Genomic DNA, 18,378 nt, shown 5'->3' on the forward strand with positions numbered 1-18,378 from the left:
TGTGTGTGTGTGTGTGTGTGTGTGTGTGTGTGTGTGTGTGTGTGTGTGTGTGTGTGTGTGTGTGCACGCACGCGCGCGCGTGTGTGGTGCGTGCACGCACACGCAAGCACGTGCGCAGGTCCATGCCTGCATGCAATCCGCATCCTGTGCGCTTCCGTGTGAAAACTGATCCGCATCTGCGCCCTGATCCGCCCACAAACACCCTCGCCTACACCACACTCGCCAGGCGAACCGCAGCCCTCCAGACATGCACCCCGACCCAGCCAAACAGTGTACCTCCAGGCCACGCACCCCGCCCACCGGGTAGGGCACCGGCAGCGCCACGCACACGCAGTGCAGCTCGTCCCCCTGGGCCACCAGGCTGTCCAGGGCCCAGCGCAGCGCGTGGGAGGAGTGCACGCTGTCATCTACTGCCACCACCACCACGCGCGGCTGCAGGGGTGGATTCATGTTTGTGAGTGTGGGGGTTGAGTGTTAGTAGGGGGCGATTGGGTTGGGGACCAGCTTTTGGGGTGTACATTGAGGTTGGCAGGGGCTTAGAAGGAAGGGGGTTAATGTTGAGTAGGAAACGAGGTTTGGTGTGTGTGAGCAGGGGGGGAGGAGGCGGTGTAAGAGTGTTTGGGTTCAGAGGGCGTTGCTGGAAGAGGCGTGGTGGTGTGGTTTGGGTTGTTGATGAGCAAATGGCGCTGAGCCCTGTGAAGTCACAGTCCACATACATAATTGTACATCCAATAACAAGTGAAATTTTGTGGTTGCACAGCGGCACTGAGGGCATGGGCTCGGGCCATCTGCCCCCACACTTTCGCGCTTCAGAGACCCCTTTACCCTCCTCATGTCCCGCCCCACCTTGTCGGCCCCAGCAGGCGCAGGCGCCTCCGGCGCCGCGTGTTCAGGCGCCGCCTCCTCAGGCGCCGGCCCCTGGGACGCTGGCGGCGCGGCCGCAGCGACTGGCTCTGTGGCTGCAGCCTTGTCCTCTAGCCTTGGCCGCAGGACCATGACGGGCACGTGCAGGTTGTGGGTGCAGTAATCGCTGACACTGCCCAGCCCCACCAGGCTCATCAACGTGCTGCGGATGAGGGGGAGGCAGGGGGAGGGGGCAGGGGGTACTAGGGGTGGGGCACCCAAACAACTGGTACACAAGTGTGTGTGTGTGTGTGTGTGTGTCAAGGAGGGCGGCCACAAGCGCTTTGGAGGTGTTGGAGTGGCGCGCATGTGTATGTGTGTTTGCAGCGCGGATTGAGTTCGCACAGAGTCTTGCAGATCAAGGCATTAATTTGACAGTTGATAGTACTACTCCCACTCCGCAGTGTGCCGGATGCGCAGCCCTGAAATCAGTGTCACCCGGCCGCTGCAGCCGGACCTTAGGCCCCCCTTTAGGCCCGCGCCTCCCGCTGAGGCCCCCCGCCCCCAAACGCCGAAACCAAGCACAAAGATGGCGGGGCGCACATCCACGCGGCCCACACAACACAGGCCCCAGCCTGCTGGACTGTGATTGAAACAGGACCAAGACTTTGTCACAGCTTGATCCTGTTCTTTCAACCCAAATCGAGAGTGTTTGTTGGGGGTAAGGGAGGAGCCGTACGGGCGCGCACCCACCTCTGTATGCTGCCGAGCCCCCTGCTGCCCACCACCACCAGGTCGACAGCCTTGGCACGTGTGAACTCCACCAGAGACTCCCCAACACCTTCATTTGGGCGGGGAATGGGTGTGAGCAGGGGTGTGGGGAGGGGGGATGTGGTGTGGTGTGGTGTGCTGTGGGGGGTTTTGAAGGCGTCGCGGGTTTTAATGTGCACTTGTTGCGGGCGTCAATGTGGGCATGCATGTCCGGGATTTGAAGATGTGTGTGCGTGTGTGCATGTATGTTGTGTATGAGTGTATTCTTGGGGAGCGGCACGGGCGAAAGGCAGGGCCGCACGCTCGAGCTTCGTGCCTGGCGCAGGGTATCACCATGCCCAGCCATCAGCACGCGCGACGGCACACACTTCGGCAAAGAGCACGGGCAGGGCTGCAGCCTATTAAGCATATGAGGAGGGGCGATAAATCCCTCAGACTCACCCGATGCGCCGCCCGCCGCCGGCAGCACATGGGCATGCACATGGCTCCTGGGTATCTGGTGGGGCGAAATTGTGATCGCACGAATGGGGGCCGTCAGGCAGGATGCAGATATGACCATCCGTCCTTGCCGCTAGTCGCCACCGCATCGCGTGGCTATGCGGCGCCCCCGCCACGACCGCAGCCGCGCGCCGCGAGTCCTGCACGCTGTGTAACCAGAGGCACAGAAGGGTGGAAGGCTGTCAACCCAAAACAACGCGACAGAGCAAGGGGGTGCTGCCGTCAGCCCCAAGGCAACAAACCCAAACCCAAACACCAGCGGCTCACCCCGGCTGCGATGCTGGCCTGGGCCGCCGCCTGCAGCGCCCGCCGCGCGCGCGCCTCGTCCGCGCGCCGCTGCTGCTCCTGCGCAGCCAACACCGCCGACACCGCGGCGGCGGTCGCGACGGGCGACGGCGGGACGGTCACCACCGGCGGGGGCAGCACGCACGCCAGGTGGGCCTCTGTGTCTGGGCCGGCCTTGGTGGCGCGGATGGCTGACTCCGCCAGGTGGGTGCTGGCGTCAGAGCCGTCGATTCCTATCAGCATGCGCATCGCTGCTGCGGCGGGGGCTCTCGCAGGTTTAGTGGCGGTGGAATGAGCAGAGTTCAGTCGCCGACAACCGAATGAGCGACCTGCGGGCTGCAAGGTCGGGCGGAGGCGGAGGAGCGAGGAGGGTGAGGGGCGGCCTTGGGCTGCCTGCTGGCGATGCCGTGTCTGCACGCAGAACCCAGTGGCGATGTGGCGCTCCGCCCGATGGCGCGAGCTGCGATATGCACCGGAGCATAATGTTATCTGTGCCTGCAGTCTGTGCTTACTTGAGTACAACAAACAGGGGTTGGGAGCAGCGAAGCAGACGACAACGAGCGACGATCTGGCAATAAGATGTGTCTGAACGATCTGAGCATCTGAAATTTGTTCTGATGTACTTTGAATTGTTTGAGAAAATCGATGAGGCTACAGATGTTGCCCTTGCGCGTTCCGGCACTTCCGCAGCGAATGCCGACAGCACGCAGCCGCGCTGGCTGAGACGAAGCAGTCGATATTACGCCCCAGATACGATCAAATCGAAGTGGTCTTGATAAGCTCTCTCAATGCAGGCCGTGTGGACCCACCGATGGCGCCTTCCCAGTCACTACGATGTCACGGATGAGTCACAGTGCGGCCGTATTTCGGCGTGGCCCAGCTTCCCGCGGCTGCTGATTTGCGAGCACCACACGCACTTCGGGGCACCAGATGTGTGATGTCAACGTGTTGAGATGCACCAGCGACGTGAACGATGCTGCATTGTCTGGCACCTGCTGCTCTCGTTGTGGGGTGCTGCAGGAGGGCCCACCAGGGTGGTGGGTCAAGTGCCCCTTCGTCACCACCATCAGTGCGCATCCCACAACTGTGGGGTACAGAGCGGCGCTGGCAATGGCTGCTGCCAAGGTGTCTGTAGGCAACAGGCGTTCGCGCACACCGCAGCCGTGGTGGCAGGCTGACATCATAGCAACACCAGCGTGTCAACACAGCATGAAAACTGCGTGAGGACTTCTAGCCAATTGAAACCACCCTGCCCAGCCTCTCCTCCAGCCGCTGCCACAATGTGACAACTTACACCACACAAAGGAACGCCGAGCACTGGGCTGCCGGCTGAGCGACTCAGCTCACTTTTGGGTCTTGAGAATCGACAACTCATGCGCACGTGCGAGTCAACCAGTGTACACACAGCCAATGGCAGCTGAACGGGCGCACACTGCATCAAGCGCCGGCTTGATGCACATGCAATGAGTCTTGGGTGCCTGCCTGGCTGCACTGCCTCAACACCAAGACAACGGCTTGCCCTTCAAACTGCGGTGCAGACAGGGAGGGCTGATCGCACCTCCCAAGGCGGAACTGCTGCACCCTTGAGGCCAAGAGGAATCAAAGTGGAGGGCGTGAAGCGGTGCCTGGGCTATGCGGCAAGCATGAGGATGCACAGCAGGGGCCAAAGCTTGGGCCAAGCTGAGGTGCAGATTCATCAACAAAGCAGGGGAGGTGCCCCGGGGTGCGGGAGGGGCCTTGACTGCAGCGAGAGGCGCTTGGTGTCAATTAATGGCTACAAGCGGTGTGTGTGGGAAAGGGGCCGGCGGTTGGGTGCATTGCCGCCAAACCCACACATGCCAACATAACACATGCCGCGCACGTTCAAGGGCGGTGCAAGTGATTCTGCATCAACTGGATGTTGCAGATCTATTGCGTCGATGTCTTCTTGAGTTGCGGGCAGCGGCGTTGCTAGGTCTTGACCGCCAGCAGCCCAGCAAACGGTGCTGGAAAGATGGAGGGTTTCCCCACGAGATGGTCTTGCTGGACGCCGAGGAAGCGACAAGTGAAAGAAAAACGCACACAAGGTCTCGCTCCTCGTGTCCGCACAGGACGGCCTTTGGGTCCCACCAAGGAGGCAGGCAGACAGCTGCGCTAACAGCACGCCAAACACAGACGCGCGTGCCCCGTCCGGTGCCCGCTGCAGTGAGAGATTCTCTGTGCAAATTAGTGTATCTAGTGGAAAGCCATTGGCGGGTCTGCAAGTGCGCCCACACAACAGCGCATTTCAAACCGTCCAAGCCGTGCCCATCTCAGATAGGCTACCGCTCACTCATGACTCACTCTAGCAACGCTCATCAGTCAAGCTCTGGGATGACCTCTGTTCGCGCAACACTCGCTACAGCAGGCGCCGCCGGGGGCCACAGCCCCCGCGTCACCGGCGGCTAGGCAGCCAACGCTCAAGGACTTCACGTGGGAGCGTGGCATCTCGAAGCACGTGGGCTGAACGCTTCACCAGCGGGACAGCATGCCCTTGAGCTTGACCAGGCCCGAGGCCGCCGCAGCGCCCTCGCCGCCGCCGCCACCGGCCTAAGAGGGGCTGTTGGAGTAGAGCAGGCGCTTGTTCCACACCAGGACATTGAAAACATAGTCGCCGCTCTGAGGGGACGGGTAGCGAGGGCGAGGGCGGCTGTTTCACAGGCTGTTGTGCAACACAGCGGGTGATGCACGGTGGGTGCGTGCAGTGCAGACAGCAGAGAACTGGTTGCTAAAAGGACGTACGCGCGCCGCTTTGCAGGGTAAGCGCGCTGGCGCTTGCAGCCGCCTCGAACGGCAGCGCCCTTAGCCCCGCGGTGTCAGCTTCCCCCTTGCCTGCTGCCCGCGAGCTCCTTGCTGCTCAGCTCCTACTCGGCCAACTATAATTCTGCCAATGCAACCGCTGCGCCGCGGGATCGCCACTCCACGGCTGGCAGACTCTGAAATGAACCCCCCCCAGTAAGCAGCGAACCCAAGGGCCCCCCGCCCACCCCGCCGTCCTTGGCCATGATCTGCAGCGGCTGGCGGTCCAGGAGTGACACCAGGTCAATGCCAAACGGCACCCCCGCCAGCCCCAGCTTGTACGTACTGAAGTCGATCAGGCTCTGGTGCAGGTGGATCGTCCACACATGGTCTGGCGACATCGTCACCCCCGCCAGGCCGCCGGGCGCGTCGAACAGCCGGCGGCGCGCGGCGGCGGGCGCGGGGGCGCCGTCGGAGGCGGCGAGCTGCGGGCAGAAGAGGCGGACATCTTCCTGCGCCTCCAGCAGGGGGGGCTCCTGGCCGCGGGGGGCCACGTTGACCAGCTGGGCGGCGGCCAGCACTGGGAAGCGGAAGTGCATCGGCTCGCCCTCTGCCCGTGGGAGCGAAGCGTGGGTGCATGTTTTTTGAGCATTGAGGTGGCTGAGGTGAGCCGGCGGGCGTTTGGAGGGGCGCGACGACGGCGGGCCTGGCGCGGTGGCGGTGGGCGCAGAGATGGTGCGTGCTCAAGAGCCGCGGGGCTGGGCGCGGACTGAGCTCTGCGGCACGTCGCGCGCCGCGCGTAGCAGTGATGCGCGATACTGCCCAACTGCAGGCGCTAGGTCCTGTATAAAAATGGTGATTGCTTGGCTGCGGCGGTTTTTCTGTCCAGTGGAGCGCCGCGTTGAGGCGGCGCGGCCTTCCCCCCCGGCCTTGTGAGCCGCCACCCACCCTGCACGAAGACCTCGTTGACGCTAGCAAACACCTTGGCGGCGGCGCTGAAAACAAAGTGCATGAACCTAGATGCAAGTAAGGGTGGTGGTGTAGATGGTGGCGGGGAAACTCATTGTGGAGGAGTCACCCATGACAAGGGCAATCAAGCAGGCCAGCTGTGTGGGATGAGAGTGGCGAGGTGGGGGCCAGGCCAGGACAGTGGCAGCGATCGGGCAAGATGTGCCCTCAGGAGTGGCCAAGCAGGCTCCCCGTGTACAGCAGGCACATTTGCTTAACAAATGCGGCGTTCAAGAGTGCCCCAGGGCCCGCGCTCCGAGCTGGGCAACTTCTGAACTCCCCAGCTCTTGTTTTGTCGATCCCACCCAGGCTGCTGTACCTGAGCGCTACCCCACCCCGCCCGGTGAGGATCACAAAAACTCTCTCCGACCAATAAAGGCACCAAGGCCATTAGGGACACGGCGCAGAGGGCCCTCACGTGGGAGACGTCTTGGGGGGCTTCGGGAACTCCTGGCCGGACAGCAGCTGCTCGGCAGCAACCGGCCGCTTGAAGGTGCCCTACGGGGGTGCGCCGACCGCAGCGCCATGGATGAGGCCGGGCGGGGGCACCTTGTGGCGCACCGACCAGCGGCGGTGGCGGCGGCGGCGGCGGCAGCAGCGGCGATGGCGGCGGCGGAGGCAAAGGCGGCGCTGCTGTGCTGTGTGGGCGCTGCACCGTGCAGCCGTGGCCCCAGCCGGTCCGCGCATGCGCGTGATCATTAGGCGGGCACACAAGCACACAGGCAGCAGTGCTGGGCAGGGACTGGCGCGGCTGCCATTACACACACGCAAACTTACACACCCACACACACACACTGACACACACACACACCCACCTGCACCGCAACGTGAAACGACCGCCTCCCGCCCGCCAGGGGCCCGCCCGGCGCGAGGGCGGCCGCGTCGCCAGGGGCGCCGCGCACGCTCAGCAGCAGGCGGCCCTTAAACAGCGCAGACTCGAACTCGACGGCGCGGCCGTTGAGGGGGATGGGCGCGGCGATGTCGGGGTTTCCATCCATCACCTCAGATTTTTGCGGCGGCGGCGGCAAGGGGCGAGCGCGGGCGTGGGTGGGCTCGGCGCCGAGGCGGCAGTTGAGGTCTGGCAGCAGCTCTGCTACCGCACGCGGACGCAGGCCTCAAGTGTAAAGTTTCAGGCAAGTGAAAGCCCTCAGGAGCCTTTCTTATTGCATAAGGGCGTGGATTTCAGCACACCTGGAGGCCCGAGAGTCTTGGATGCGAGTTGGCGACAACCGGCCCGGCGGCGGCAAACGCCGATGAGGCCGGCGCCGCGGCAGCAAGCTCTGGATGTGGAGGTGCGAGTACCTCGCCGTTGTTGTTATATTTCAGAGAGACATCCACGTCGCAATGCGCTGCCCCGTCCTCCGATCGCGCCACCCAGGGCCTGACTGTCCGGAGCATCCTGACCAGTCTGCGTGCGCTTCAATGGGATGTTCGCCTCAAGTTTGTTGCAGATTCTTTTTCCAAAATCTATGATAGGTGAATGCGTTGCAGCTGTCACTCAGAACGCATATAAGCGGCGGAAGCTTGGACCTTGGTGTGTGCACGGCGGACATGGGCAGCGGATGGCTGACCGGCCCAATTGTGTGATGGAAGGCGGGTGCTGCTGCAACCCTGCAGCCGCAGCTGTCGCACAACGTACAAGCTTGAAGCTGGCAATTGACATCGCAAAGGAGGTGTGCTTTCAACCCACGCTCCGTTCGAACCTCGGCTCTACATGATTGTTTGCCGACGTGGTTGCATCAGCACCACGATCATGACACCCGCGCCTGCGTACGTGGCCACAAAAGGTGTGATGTACAGCACTGTGCATATCTTTGAAATAGTTCTAGACCACTCTTACACAGCATTGACCCCTTTACCCAGGACCCACAAAGCCACACGGCACACACAGATCCGAACTTCAGCAACTGACCCGTTGGCATGCGGGCACCTTGCTTTAGCGGCGGCGGCCAGCCGTGCCTTGGGGCCATGCGCTGCAGCCTTCTTATTTGGTTTTGCAGAGTGGGAGCCATTCATAAAGAAGTACCAGCAGCACGCCTGAGAAATCATCGCGCTGAGCTGCTTATATATTGGGTGGAACGGAATCGTGTTTTTCAGGCGCGAACAAACACAGGCGCAATATAGCATGCTGCGCACTTGCATGTGTGAAAAGAATCACAGCACATCCCACAGCAAGCACTCCCTCAGAGTTGCTGCCATATGCCATGCCACCTGCCCGTATGTTGACGCACGTATCTGCACCACCTACCTGTCTGCAACCGCCGGCGGGCCGCGCTGATGTGGGCCGCGCTAGCCTGGCGCCTCCAAGTCAAGGCAACCTCTACCCTGGCAGGGGGCTTCCTGTGATGCGCGAGCTTGCACGCAGATCCAATACCAACTGCAAACGCAGGCTATGATATTACACACGCTCTCCACACCAGCTGATTCAACTAGCTTGCAGCGCACGGCAGCAAATTCAGCTGGTGCTGCAAAAGCACACGAGCGCAGCGTCGGTAGCATGCTTTCCGCATACATGAGTGGCAAGGCAGGCGTAATGGTGATCCTGTTCCAATAGTAAAGACGCATCCGTGATGTGGGTCCAGGGCGTATGCGACGGTCCAGCCGAGGTCCAGTCGCAGAGCAAGTTGTGAAGTGTCGCAAAGTCACGTTGTACAGAATGCTGTTGGTAAGCGGCGCGATCCAACACTGAAGCAACGAAATCATGAATTTTGAGGTTCGCAAAGGACATCCCGGGCGAAAGCACGGCGCAAGATCTGATGTGTCGTGCCTGCCAGCATTGGGCTGCGTGACACGAAGACGGCCGGGCATTCAAAGATACAGCGCGTTTGCGCCACGATACACCCCACTTATAATCTTCCCGCAATATTGCGACTTGTGCCCTTCCCCTACCCTCGCACCAGCCCTAGCCTAGCAAGGTCAACAAGCCATTCCGCAGCAGCGCGCTTGACAACTGCAACAAAACGCAGCATACGAAAACCCAGCCACCACCATGGTCTTCACCACAAGCACCAGGATGATCAGGACCGCCGCTGCGCCAGTTGCACGCCGCACGGCCGCGACCGCGCCGCACACAGCGGTTCGCACGAACTACAGTGTCACCCTCCGCATGCCCGACGGCGAGAGGAGCTTTGAGTGAGCACGCGCACGGCCTGATAAATGAGTTTATCTGAGATCAGCGTGCTTCGGCTGCAACCCCAGCCAAGGTGGTGGCCGACCGCCACATCTGGCTTGCAATCACGCAGTGATGTTTGCTTGCTACCCTCAACCACAGGGCTGCCCAGTCAGCAAGCGGGTACCGCAGCTCCCACAACAGCTCAACATTTCCTGATTGAGCCATCACTGTTGTTAAGCACCACTCCCCAACGGCGGCAACCACTCGCCAAGACATGCCCCTGCGCATCCGCGCATACCTAGCCCCCTCGCGTCCAACCACCCCCACCCCCACACCTTGATCCCCTAGGTGTGCGCCTGATCAGCTGCTGCTCGAGGCCGCGGAGGCCGCCGGCATCGAGATGCCCCACATGTGTCGCACAGGTTGCTGCAGTACGTGAGTCATGTCATGACCCAGGGCTTTGGTCACGTGGGCCCAGAACCCTCAGCCAGCCGCCCAACGCCGGCGCGCGCGCAAGCTCTGGAGGTTCGATGCGCGCGCTGCTCAGGGTGGGATGGGATCCCATCCCCACCCTGAGTTGTAGCTGTATGCTCCACCACATGATGCGAGTCATCTTGGCACACGACAGTCAGGGCGCACTCCCCTACCTGCCCGCCAGTCGCTTCACACCAAAGTCGGGCAGCTCGGTCCACCTGCCAGTGTCACGCCCACTCCCTCCACCCCGCAGCTGCATCGGCAAGCGCATCAAGGGCGAGGTGGTGGAGCCTGACCAGGGCCTGCTGGGCCCCGAGTTTGAGGACATGGGCTACGCGCTCAGTGAGTCAACCCCGTGGCTCCCTGTGCTCCCCCCGGGGTGGCACCACTGGCGCTCCCCTCGCCGCCCGTTGATTGCCTGCAGTCTCGGCACACGCGCACACACGTGGCTGTGTGCAGCTGTGCACCCCTTGCTTCTTGCATCACCAACAACAGGAATGCATCATCCGCTTCCCACCAACATCAACGTTCTTTCCGCTTGTGCGCGCTCCTTTCACATGGCCGTGCGTCCCGCCCTCAATCCCATGCGCCCACACGCGCGCGCAGTGTGCTCCTCTTACCCGCGCTCAGACCTGGTGATCCAGACCCACGCAGAGGAGGACTTCATCAAGACCTCACACATCTATGGTGAGCGAGACGCAGCCGTATTCAACAGCAACTGGTTCTAGGAGCTTGTTTGCTTGCAAGCTGAGGCTGACGGCATCCACGGTATACACCGGGACTTGGACGCGTGGGACCGCGCGCAAAGAATGCGGGGTGCATGGACGCCCATCCGCGTCGCGGGCGCATGTTGAGCCGTGATCACAACTTGGATGTGCGGGGAATACGCATCGTACGTGCTGCTGCGGCACAGCAGCCGCGGACTGCTTTCTACATGCTTGGCTGCCCTCCACATCCGCCGCGGCATGCACATCCCCTGCATGGGTCGTTTTTTTACGCTTTCGCAGACAAGCAGATGAACCTGGCTGGCGCCAACAAGTGACGCAGGAGACACACCAAATGGCATCCGTCAAATCAGGGCCGCACTACTGCCGACCTTCTCCGTCACAATCAGGGCTCACATCGCCTGTGCTTGAGCCGCGCAGGGCAACGGCGGCAAAAACTTTGGCGCCACACTGGACCACTGCGGCACACCTCATGCAGGCATAGAGCCTTGCACTTCGCGCCCCACCGACACAGTGCGGCCTCTGTCTGCAAGCTGTGGCTGGCCAGCTGAGGACGGCCACTGCCTGGGGGCGGGGCATTGAGTTTGGAGCCTGCCAACACCAATTTTCATCATTGCGTTGACATTGCTGGTGCTTGCTCTCCATTTTTCACCACCCATCGCCAGCACTCAACGTTTTGTTCATCCAGCTGGGTGCTCTGTTTGGTCGTCCTCGTGAGTAATGCAACGAGATGCGTCTCAGGAGCCACTGCGCCACAATGATTCGGATAGTCAACTGCAGCTTGTAAGATATGACAAATGACACATAATATCCTGTATGGGCTGCCTGATTTGACAATCAATTCGACGGCGTAGCAAGGGATGAGACGTTGCGGCGGACTGGCAGCCCCTGATTGCAAGGTTATGATGCTGGCCAGTACAAGTGCGGCAGCAACGAACAGATCCTCGGCAACTCAGGCCCTGCGGCAACCACCTCTGAACCACGCATGCAGCCGCCCCGCAGCCCTCAGAAGTACCAGCAGTACCTCGCCAACTGCCTGCGACAACTGACATCACCCCAACCACCACGCCACCACCACCTCGCTCAAACAGCATGCAAACACCCACGTCCATGTCCTATTGCACACCTGAAAAGCACGCCGCCGTCGACGCAGCGCCCCGCCACCCCTGCCGCCTCCCCCGACCGACCAGCGCGAAATGTCATGGCAGCGGGCCGGCTGATGAACTGTCACTGCGCGCAGCACGGTGACACCGGCTTGGTCAACACGCCGCATGCCGACATGTGCGAATGTGGTAGATCTTGAGTCTGATTGATTCCAAGTGCCAGCCACCAGAGACAGCGCTGCTGTCATTGCAAGCTGCTGCCATGGCACGAGGCTGGCTTGCAAACTGTGAGTTTTGGGCCCTTCTGGTGCTGTGTGCCCGCATCGATGTGCCTTTGATGTCGAACCTTGGCTGCGGCGCCTCAAGCAAGCTGCCCAGCTGAGTCAGATAGCCCAGGTGCACATGCCTCCACACACGAGGAGCAGCTCAGCAACTGTCGTGGCAAGGCAGCCTCACCCGGATATTGTACAGAACCTTGAGGAAGGGCTGTCCCTTCACGGGACAACCGTGCTTTTTGCACTGCTGATGGAGTGAAAAAAAGTTACGCTCAGCGCAATGAGCCCGTCATTTTTACACATTTGGCGGGCTGACGACCTTTGCCGAAGCTCTGCTTGGCCGCGCACGAAATGTCCTTGCTAGACTTGAGCCGTTGACCGCCGGGTTGACCAGCATGAGCCAAGAGCATCCCCAGCAGTTGCGTTTAATGGCGGGCCGCAGTGGCTGGCACTGACGCTACAGCCAGTTCATTATGATGCTGCTGCTGGCACACGCCCCTTTCGCGCTGTCACAGGCCGCCACTCCGCCACTAGGTCACTGCAAGCGTGCTGCAATGCTGCGTCGGAGCAAGATCACACCCAGACGACAACGGTCCTTGTCGCAATTAACGCCAGATATTTCAAGCATTATATGTACTGCTTGTGATTTCGTTCGCAAGTCACCACCGCTCCCTCGACACGCCCACGGTCTTGTCTCCCTCGCACGGGATCGATTTCGCGTGTGCCATAGCAAGAAGAGTTTTCGAATCGATTCTTAACACCTGCGCCCACTCGCAGTTCAGTGCTGGCATCGCTGGCTCGGTGGGCTTGGCTACGCCCAGCGGGAGTGCATCACCTTCAAGCGCTGACCTACCCGCCCCCCTCCAGGCCTGTGCGCCCGAGTGGCACCTCCAGCCCCCAGTGCCAGCCGCAATGGGGCTGAAAGACTCACATTTCTTCCGCACGGCGACACAGTAAGCGGGCGCCTCGGTGCATGGCAGTTGATGTCGCGCGAAGCTGCGAGCGTCCCAGGGGCGGCGCCGCCCCAGCTCGCGCTCGCGCTCGGGCGGCGAAGCAGGGCTGCGGCATGCCGCAAGACACGACCAGCCTTGCATCCGTACCGGACCAGCGCAGGCATCATGTTGCCACAGGCGCGTAGCTACCCTTCTCGATGCTAATGTGCAACAGCTCAAACGCGGGCCCCGCAGATGACGTCACCGCTTCATCACAACACCCCAACCGCAGGAAGGCGTATAAGGACCTGGATGTCGACGCCACAGGGGGCGTAGATCACAAGGAGGTGGGGGACTGCAGGCGCGTGCATGCGTGTTCGTGTGCGCGTGCGTGCGTGAGCATGTGCGCGTGTGCGTGTGCGTGTGCATGTGCGTGTGCATGTGCGTAAATGCATGCGTGCGCGTGCCCCTGATAAGTGGGGTGTTGAGCGACTGCTGTGCGCCCATGCATGGGTACGCACTCGCAAGCACGCTGGCACATGCATGCCAGTCCACGGATGCGTGTGTGTGCATGCGTAGATGCACGCGGGAGCGCCGGCTTCAGGTTGGGTCTGTGAAGTGTGGTGTTTCAACCAAGGCCGCAGCTGCCTCTCTGGCGCAAGCAGCGAGCAGCTGCTGGGCGCGCTGCCCGCATCAGCAAGGGATACAGCTCGCAACAAGCCACCTGCTTCCTGCCGCGCGTTCCCATGTGTCACGCACGAGCGCACCTGTGTGCGCCCAGCGTGTTCGCTGCCACGCTCCCATGTACGCTCGTGTGTGTTGTGCCAGGCCAGGCCAGGCCGACGCATTGCGCTGGCCTCCGCTCACGCCTCCCCTAAACCCTGACTCTGCTGCGCCTCATCAGGTTGCCATCGGGCTGCTGAAGCTCTACGACAACGTGAGTGGCACGCAGTGGGGCCCTGGTGTTTGCAGCATGCGCGTGTGACAGGGGCCAGGAAGGAACGTTTGCGTCAGCCAAATTGTGGCCTGTGAATGTGGGGGGTAACCAACGGCCAGCCGGACAACAGCAGCGTGTGTACGGATGTGTGTGTGGGGCAGGTGCGCGTGCAAAGATGCAATTGCGCCAGCGAGATGCGCGGCAGCAAGAGACGTGCCAGCCCTCTCGCAAGGGGCCACGGTATGTGGCGTTGCGCTTGTCAATGAGGTTTGAGGGGGGGTCTCTCCTTGGACGTACTTCCGCCGCTGCTCCCGACCTGCCTGCACCTCCCCTCCGCCGCTTGTTGCCTTGCCTCATGTCTCTGCTCCAGCTGAATGCGAAGCTGCCCATCCATGTGCTGGCGCCGACCAGGTGGGTGAGACTTGACTCTCGCTTTCGTGCGTGTGCTGAACCGCCGGCTTGCTTGCAGACATGCATACGCGCGCGTGTGTATGCAAGCACGCACATGGGCTGGCTGCCCCTCGCATGTGCACCAGGGGCCAGGGTTTGTGTCTGTTATGCAGGGGGAGCAGCGCAAGCAGTAAGCAGCGAACCAAGCGAGGGCTGCGCCCATGCGTTTGCCACACCCGACTTTCCGCCTTCCGCATCTGAGGCCTATCACCATCTCCCCACACACTCCTCCCCTCATTAATCACTCACATCCCCTTCCAATACCTCGTGGCGGCTCGCCCTGCAGGCGGGACATGATGGAGGCGAGTTTGGGGGAGCAGCCAGGCGGCCCTGCTGCTTTCGTTCTTCGAGGCAGCAGCATTCTTGCCCCAGTCATGTCTGTTCACAGTCCAGGGCGTTTCTCAACAGCTGCTGAAGCACCACCAATCCACCTGCAACCCACCCAACATCCTGGATCCAGCTGTGCCAGAAGTTTGACAAAGACGACGACGGCTTCATCAGCGAGGTGGGGGTGGGGGTGCTGGCAGGGAGAAGGGGGGGGGGCCACAGCTGGCTCTAACATGCGGGGTGAGGGTGAGGGTGCTGGCAGGGCGCGGGACGGGGGGGCTGGCGCCCACTCGCGGGGTCGGGGTGAGGGTGTTGGCAGGCAGGGGGGGAGGGGCAACTGGCACCCTATCGTCTATCGGGTTGGCGCCCCTTGCGCCTCTTGCTTGCCGCACAATGTGAAACCCCTGCCCCCTGCATCTCAGCAAGGGTGCAGGAGAAACACCTGCCCCACCATGCCGGATTCGCCCGTGCTCTTAAACGGCCCCCTAAATCGATACCATCAAAACATTTTCGCAGGACGAGTTTTTTGAGCTGGCCAAGGTTTTGTTTGGCACCAAGAAGAATTGGCGCGACTCCCTACCCTACATTTTCGGCAGGAGTGAGCAGCACTGGCGGGATGGGGCCGTTTGGGAGTGCTGGGGAGCTCCAGTGATTTGCACGGTGGTTGGATGGGGCCGCGCACATGTGCCTTGTGCCTGCAGCTGCCCCCAGGCAGCGGGCCCTCGCGCATCCCACAAACTGCACCAATCAACACTCACTGCCGACGGCCCCTGCGTTCGAAGCCCCCTCCTGCCCTGTGGGTCAATCTTGCTGTGCCCGGTCCCCTTGGGCAACTCATCCCAATCTACTCTCACGATCACTCATCCTGCTGTCCCTTCTGTTGAACACCCATCCTCCTGTCCCTCCAACATCCCGTTCCCTCTAATGGGTCAAGTTCTGATCCTGCCCTCTGCTGCACCTCTCCCAGCAACCTCCCTGGCCCCCACCTCAGGCCTCGACCTCCCCCCCCCTCCCCCCCCCTCCAGCCCTGCTGCTGAACCTGGTGATCTGCCCCATGGCCGCCAGCGAGATAGTGCGCATGGTGCGCACCAAGGACGGCCGCTACGACCTGCCCACCGCGCCGATAGCTATGATGCTCAGCATGATCGCGGGCTACGTATTCAAGAAGATCTGATGCGAGCTGATAGAAGATCTGATGCGATCTGCCGCCTGCTCTGGTCTGAGGTTTGATGGATTGACTCGGTTCGGCCGTGCCAACTTGAGACGCAGTCCAGTGTTTGCGCTCCGGGCCCCTGTTAGGGTCAGGGTTCGGGCTGGGTTGAACTCTGGTTTTGTTGACCTCCCGCCATTGCTTCTCTTTTTATTTGGGGGCCCTCAGAGGGCCCCAGCCCCACTTGGCTGTGCGGTGCCCCTTTGGGCTGCACCTCTCGGCGAGGCTCGCCATGACTGCATCGTCCGGCAAGTGGGCTCTGGGCGGCTCGCGGTCAATGCAAACCTTGTTTTGATGAGGGTCTGCGCGCAGCCTCGCAGGCGGCGGGGCTTGGGGGTGGCATCTCTTGGGCCGCACTGTGACTTCGAGTGGGTTAGCTTGTGGGCTGTAACTATTGCTTTTGTCAAAAGGCACGCGCAACGTGAAAGCCTGCAAGTCAGTCCCTGCGCCAGGGGGTTGAACCCTGTGCCGTATTGGATGCAGCATGCACGCGGGCAGACAGGCGGCATCAGGGCGTTCCACCCACCTGATGGCCATGTCAAGGTTGTGAGCCCGCCTCGTGTGCGCCCAGGCGTGGACACCACGAAATGAAAGGAAGAAGATACCCGCAGGTGCACGTACAGCATCTCATGCAGCAGCGCGCGGTCCTGTGAAGGCAGGGAGCAGATTGTGCGCGTGGGGTGAGAGGCCGGGGATGTGGGAGGGGGGGGGGATAGAATGCCGCACCCGTGCATGTGTGGGGTGCGCTCGATGCGGTACACTCCGCTAAAGTGTTGCGGGTCGTAAACACGGCCGGGCGGTGGGGGTCCGCCCGGACGCCTTATAAGCCCGCACTAGATCGCTCTGGCCCACGCTGCATGGCGCGCCCGGGATGGTGGAGCCCAGGTTGCCGCCAAGGTGGGCACAGAGAAGCGCTGCATGCATGCAGGTCAAGGTGCTGAGTTATGAGGTGTGTGCCGGCCGCCCGTTGAAGGCTGGCGCGCCCATGGGCTCATTCTAGTGCCCGAGGGTGATGATCAACAAGCGGTGCGACGCCGTGGCCGGCACAGAGGTAGTGGGTGTGCCGAGGCTCCGACACAGGGGGCCGGGAAGGCGCCGGCGGCCTGCTATTATACCAGGGGCTATGATCTCGCCTCGCAAAGGTGGAAACAAGCGGCTGGGGCACTGAGCGGGCCCGGCAGCCGCCGTTTTGGCGGGCGCTGACGCTGATTTTGCGGTTTTGTTCTTAGGGTTACTGTAGAGGATTTTGCGCGTCCCCTCACCTTTGGCCAAATGGAAGGGGTGGCAGCTCTTGATCGCGGGTGCAGCAGCCGCCGCCGGCCGTCGGGTAGCAGCGTCCACCGTGCAATGTGTTGTGCCTGCGCCATGCTGAGCTGCTGCCACCAGCGCGATGTCTTGTGGAACAGGCTCTTGAGACGTTGGGTTGGGTTGTGAAAGTTGCGTAGGGTACGAACGGCTCGTGGCGCATCGTGCTGCCACCGGACAGCGGCGGCTGAGGTGATCTGGACGGGCAGTCTGGGTGTCACGCTGGTTTCATGAGGTCGCCAGTGGTCACAGCAGGACTTTGAGCAAGCACATCTCGCTTCCTTGGGCCCGCGAGCGGAGTTGCAGCAGATCGGGGCAGATCGTTGTGCACAATACGAAGTCGATGCAAACACACAAATGAGAGACTTTTGAAAAATGCTAGGAGGACAGCGATGTAGTTGCATTTCACCTGCATCCCCCGTGGCTTCAGAATGCCGTCCATCGGCCTGCTGGACTTCCTTGGGGTGCATCAGACGCAGTTGATTTGCAGCCCTCACAAGCTCACCACTACAACATGCATATGCGTCCACATTATGCCGCCCCAGTGCGCCAGCCTGTGCACATTTGCGTTGAGGCCAGTCTGGCCGTGCTCGTCCTGCCTGTGCGTGCAACTGTGCGCCTCCAATGACGCTCACACCCGTGCTGCGCCCGCTACCCCCCCGCCCCACCACCAACACGCAGCTGGTACGCACAAAAACTCAAGACCCGGCGAGTCCCCGGTCGTAACACAGCAGAGCGGTTGTACAGACTGCGAGGCGCGATGCGCCTGCATGGCCAGAGACACAACTGTTGCCCTCGCGACACTCCAAGTTTCGTCCTCATGTTAGTAATCCTATTGAAGTCAAGCGCGCGAGCCCTCTCTCTCTCTCTTATGCTCTCCACAGAGTGCACAAAACCACAATAAAAATCGCTCTGGACACATGCGGACAAACCCGCGACAAGGGCGCACACGCATGGCTGAACTAAAGAGGCTGCGGCTCCATCATCGCAGGGCGTGGCGCGCGCCCACTGTCGGCCTGGCCATGGGCGGCCCCCCGCCCTGGGTTGAGGTGCGCGCGCAGACCAGCCCTGCCAGCTTTGCGCCCGCGGGGTCACTCAACGTCTGGATAAGCCGCGATAAGCGACATCTGCAAGTGGTGTGTATGTGTGTGTGTGTGTGTGTGTGTGCACGTGTATGTAGATGGGGGGGTGCACAGGTGCGTGCATTGCGTGCGCGTGCATGATCAGGAAATCAAACGCATGAAATGCCTCAGGAAAGAGCGCGCCCATGCATCCACCCAACAGCGCCTGCACATGCCGTGCAGCCACGGCTCTGCCCCCACTGCCCTCCCATGAAGCCACGGACCGCCCCGCACAGCGCCACCCC

The 18,378-nt window shown here is 61.7% G+C and overlaps 4 protein-coding genes across 4 annotated transcripts; 2 read left to right on the forward strand and 2 right to left on the reverse strand.

Annotated features, from left to right (window-relative positions):
- Window positions 1-2,208: 2,208 nt before the first annotated feature.
- Window positions 2,209-2,646, reverse strand: MNEG_6005 (hypothetical protein; the record flags this gene model as incomplete). Its single annotated transcript, XM_014045518.1, has 2 exons — window positions 2,209-2,259; window positions 2,380-2,646. The coding sequence occupies 2 exons, from the start codon at window positions 2,644-2,646 to the stop codon at window positions 2,209-2,211; spliced, it is 318 nt and encodes a 105-aa protein (XP_013900972.1).
- Window positions 2,647-4,965: 2,319 nt separating this feature from the next.
- MNEG_6006 (hypothetical protein) lies at window positions 4,966-7,160 on the reverse strand (the record flags this gene model as incomplete). Its single annotated transcript, XM_014045519.1, has 5 exons — window positions 4,966-5,034; window positions 5,403-5,764; window positions 6,103-6,170; window positions 6,581-6,660; window positions 6,978-7,160. The coding sequence occupies 5 exons, from the start codon at window positions 7,158-7,160 to the stop codon at window positions 4,966-4,968; spliced, it is 762 nt and encodes a 253-aa protein (XP_013900973.1).
- Window positions 7,161-8,818: 1,658 nt separating this feature from the next.
- Window positions 8,819-10,790, forward strand: MNEG_6007 (Ferredoxin; the record flags this gene model as incomplete). The annotated part of the gene is made up of 5 exons (XM_014045520.1): window positions 8,819-8,827; window positions 9,639-9,709; window positions 10,002-10,090; window positions 10,355-10,435; window positions 10,756-10,790. 5 exons carry the CDS (start codon window positions 8,819-8,821, stop codon window positions 10,788-10,790), a joined length of 285 nt encoding a protein of 94 aa, XP_013900974.1.
- Window positions 10,791-13,007: 2,217 nt separating this feature from the next.
- On the forward strand, window positions 13,008-15,671 carry MNEG_6008 (hypothetical protein; the record flags this gene model as incomplete). Its single annotated transcript, XM_014045521.1, has 5 exons — window positions 13,008-13,130; window positions 13,688-13,720; window positions 14,631-14,675; window positions 15,014-15,095; window positions 15,523-15,671. The coding sequence occupies 5 exons, from the start codon at window positions 13,008-13,010 to the stop codon at window positions 15,669-15,671; spliced, it is 432 nt and encodes a 143-aa protein (XP_013900975.1).
- Between the last annotated feature and the right edge of the window lie 2,707 nt (window positions 15,672-18,378).

Source organism: Monoraphidium neglectum (assembly GCF_000611645.1).
Source record: "Monoraphidium neglectum strain SAG 48.87 unplaced genomic scaffold scaffold00940, whole genome shotgun sequence".
Taxonomy (NCBI): domain Eukaryota; kingdom Viridiplantae; phylum Chlorophyta; class Chlorophyceae; order Sphaeropleales; family Selenastraceae; genus Monoraphidium; species Monoraphidium neglectum.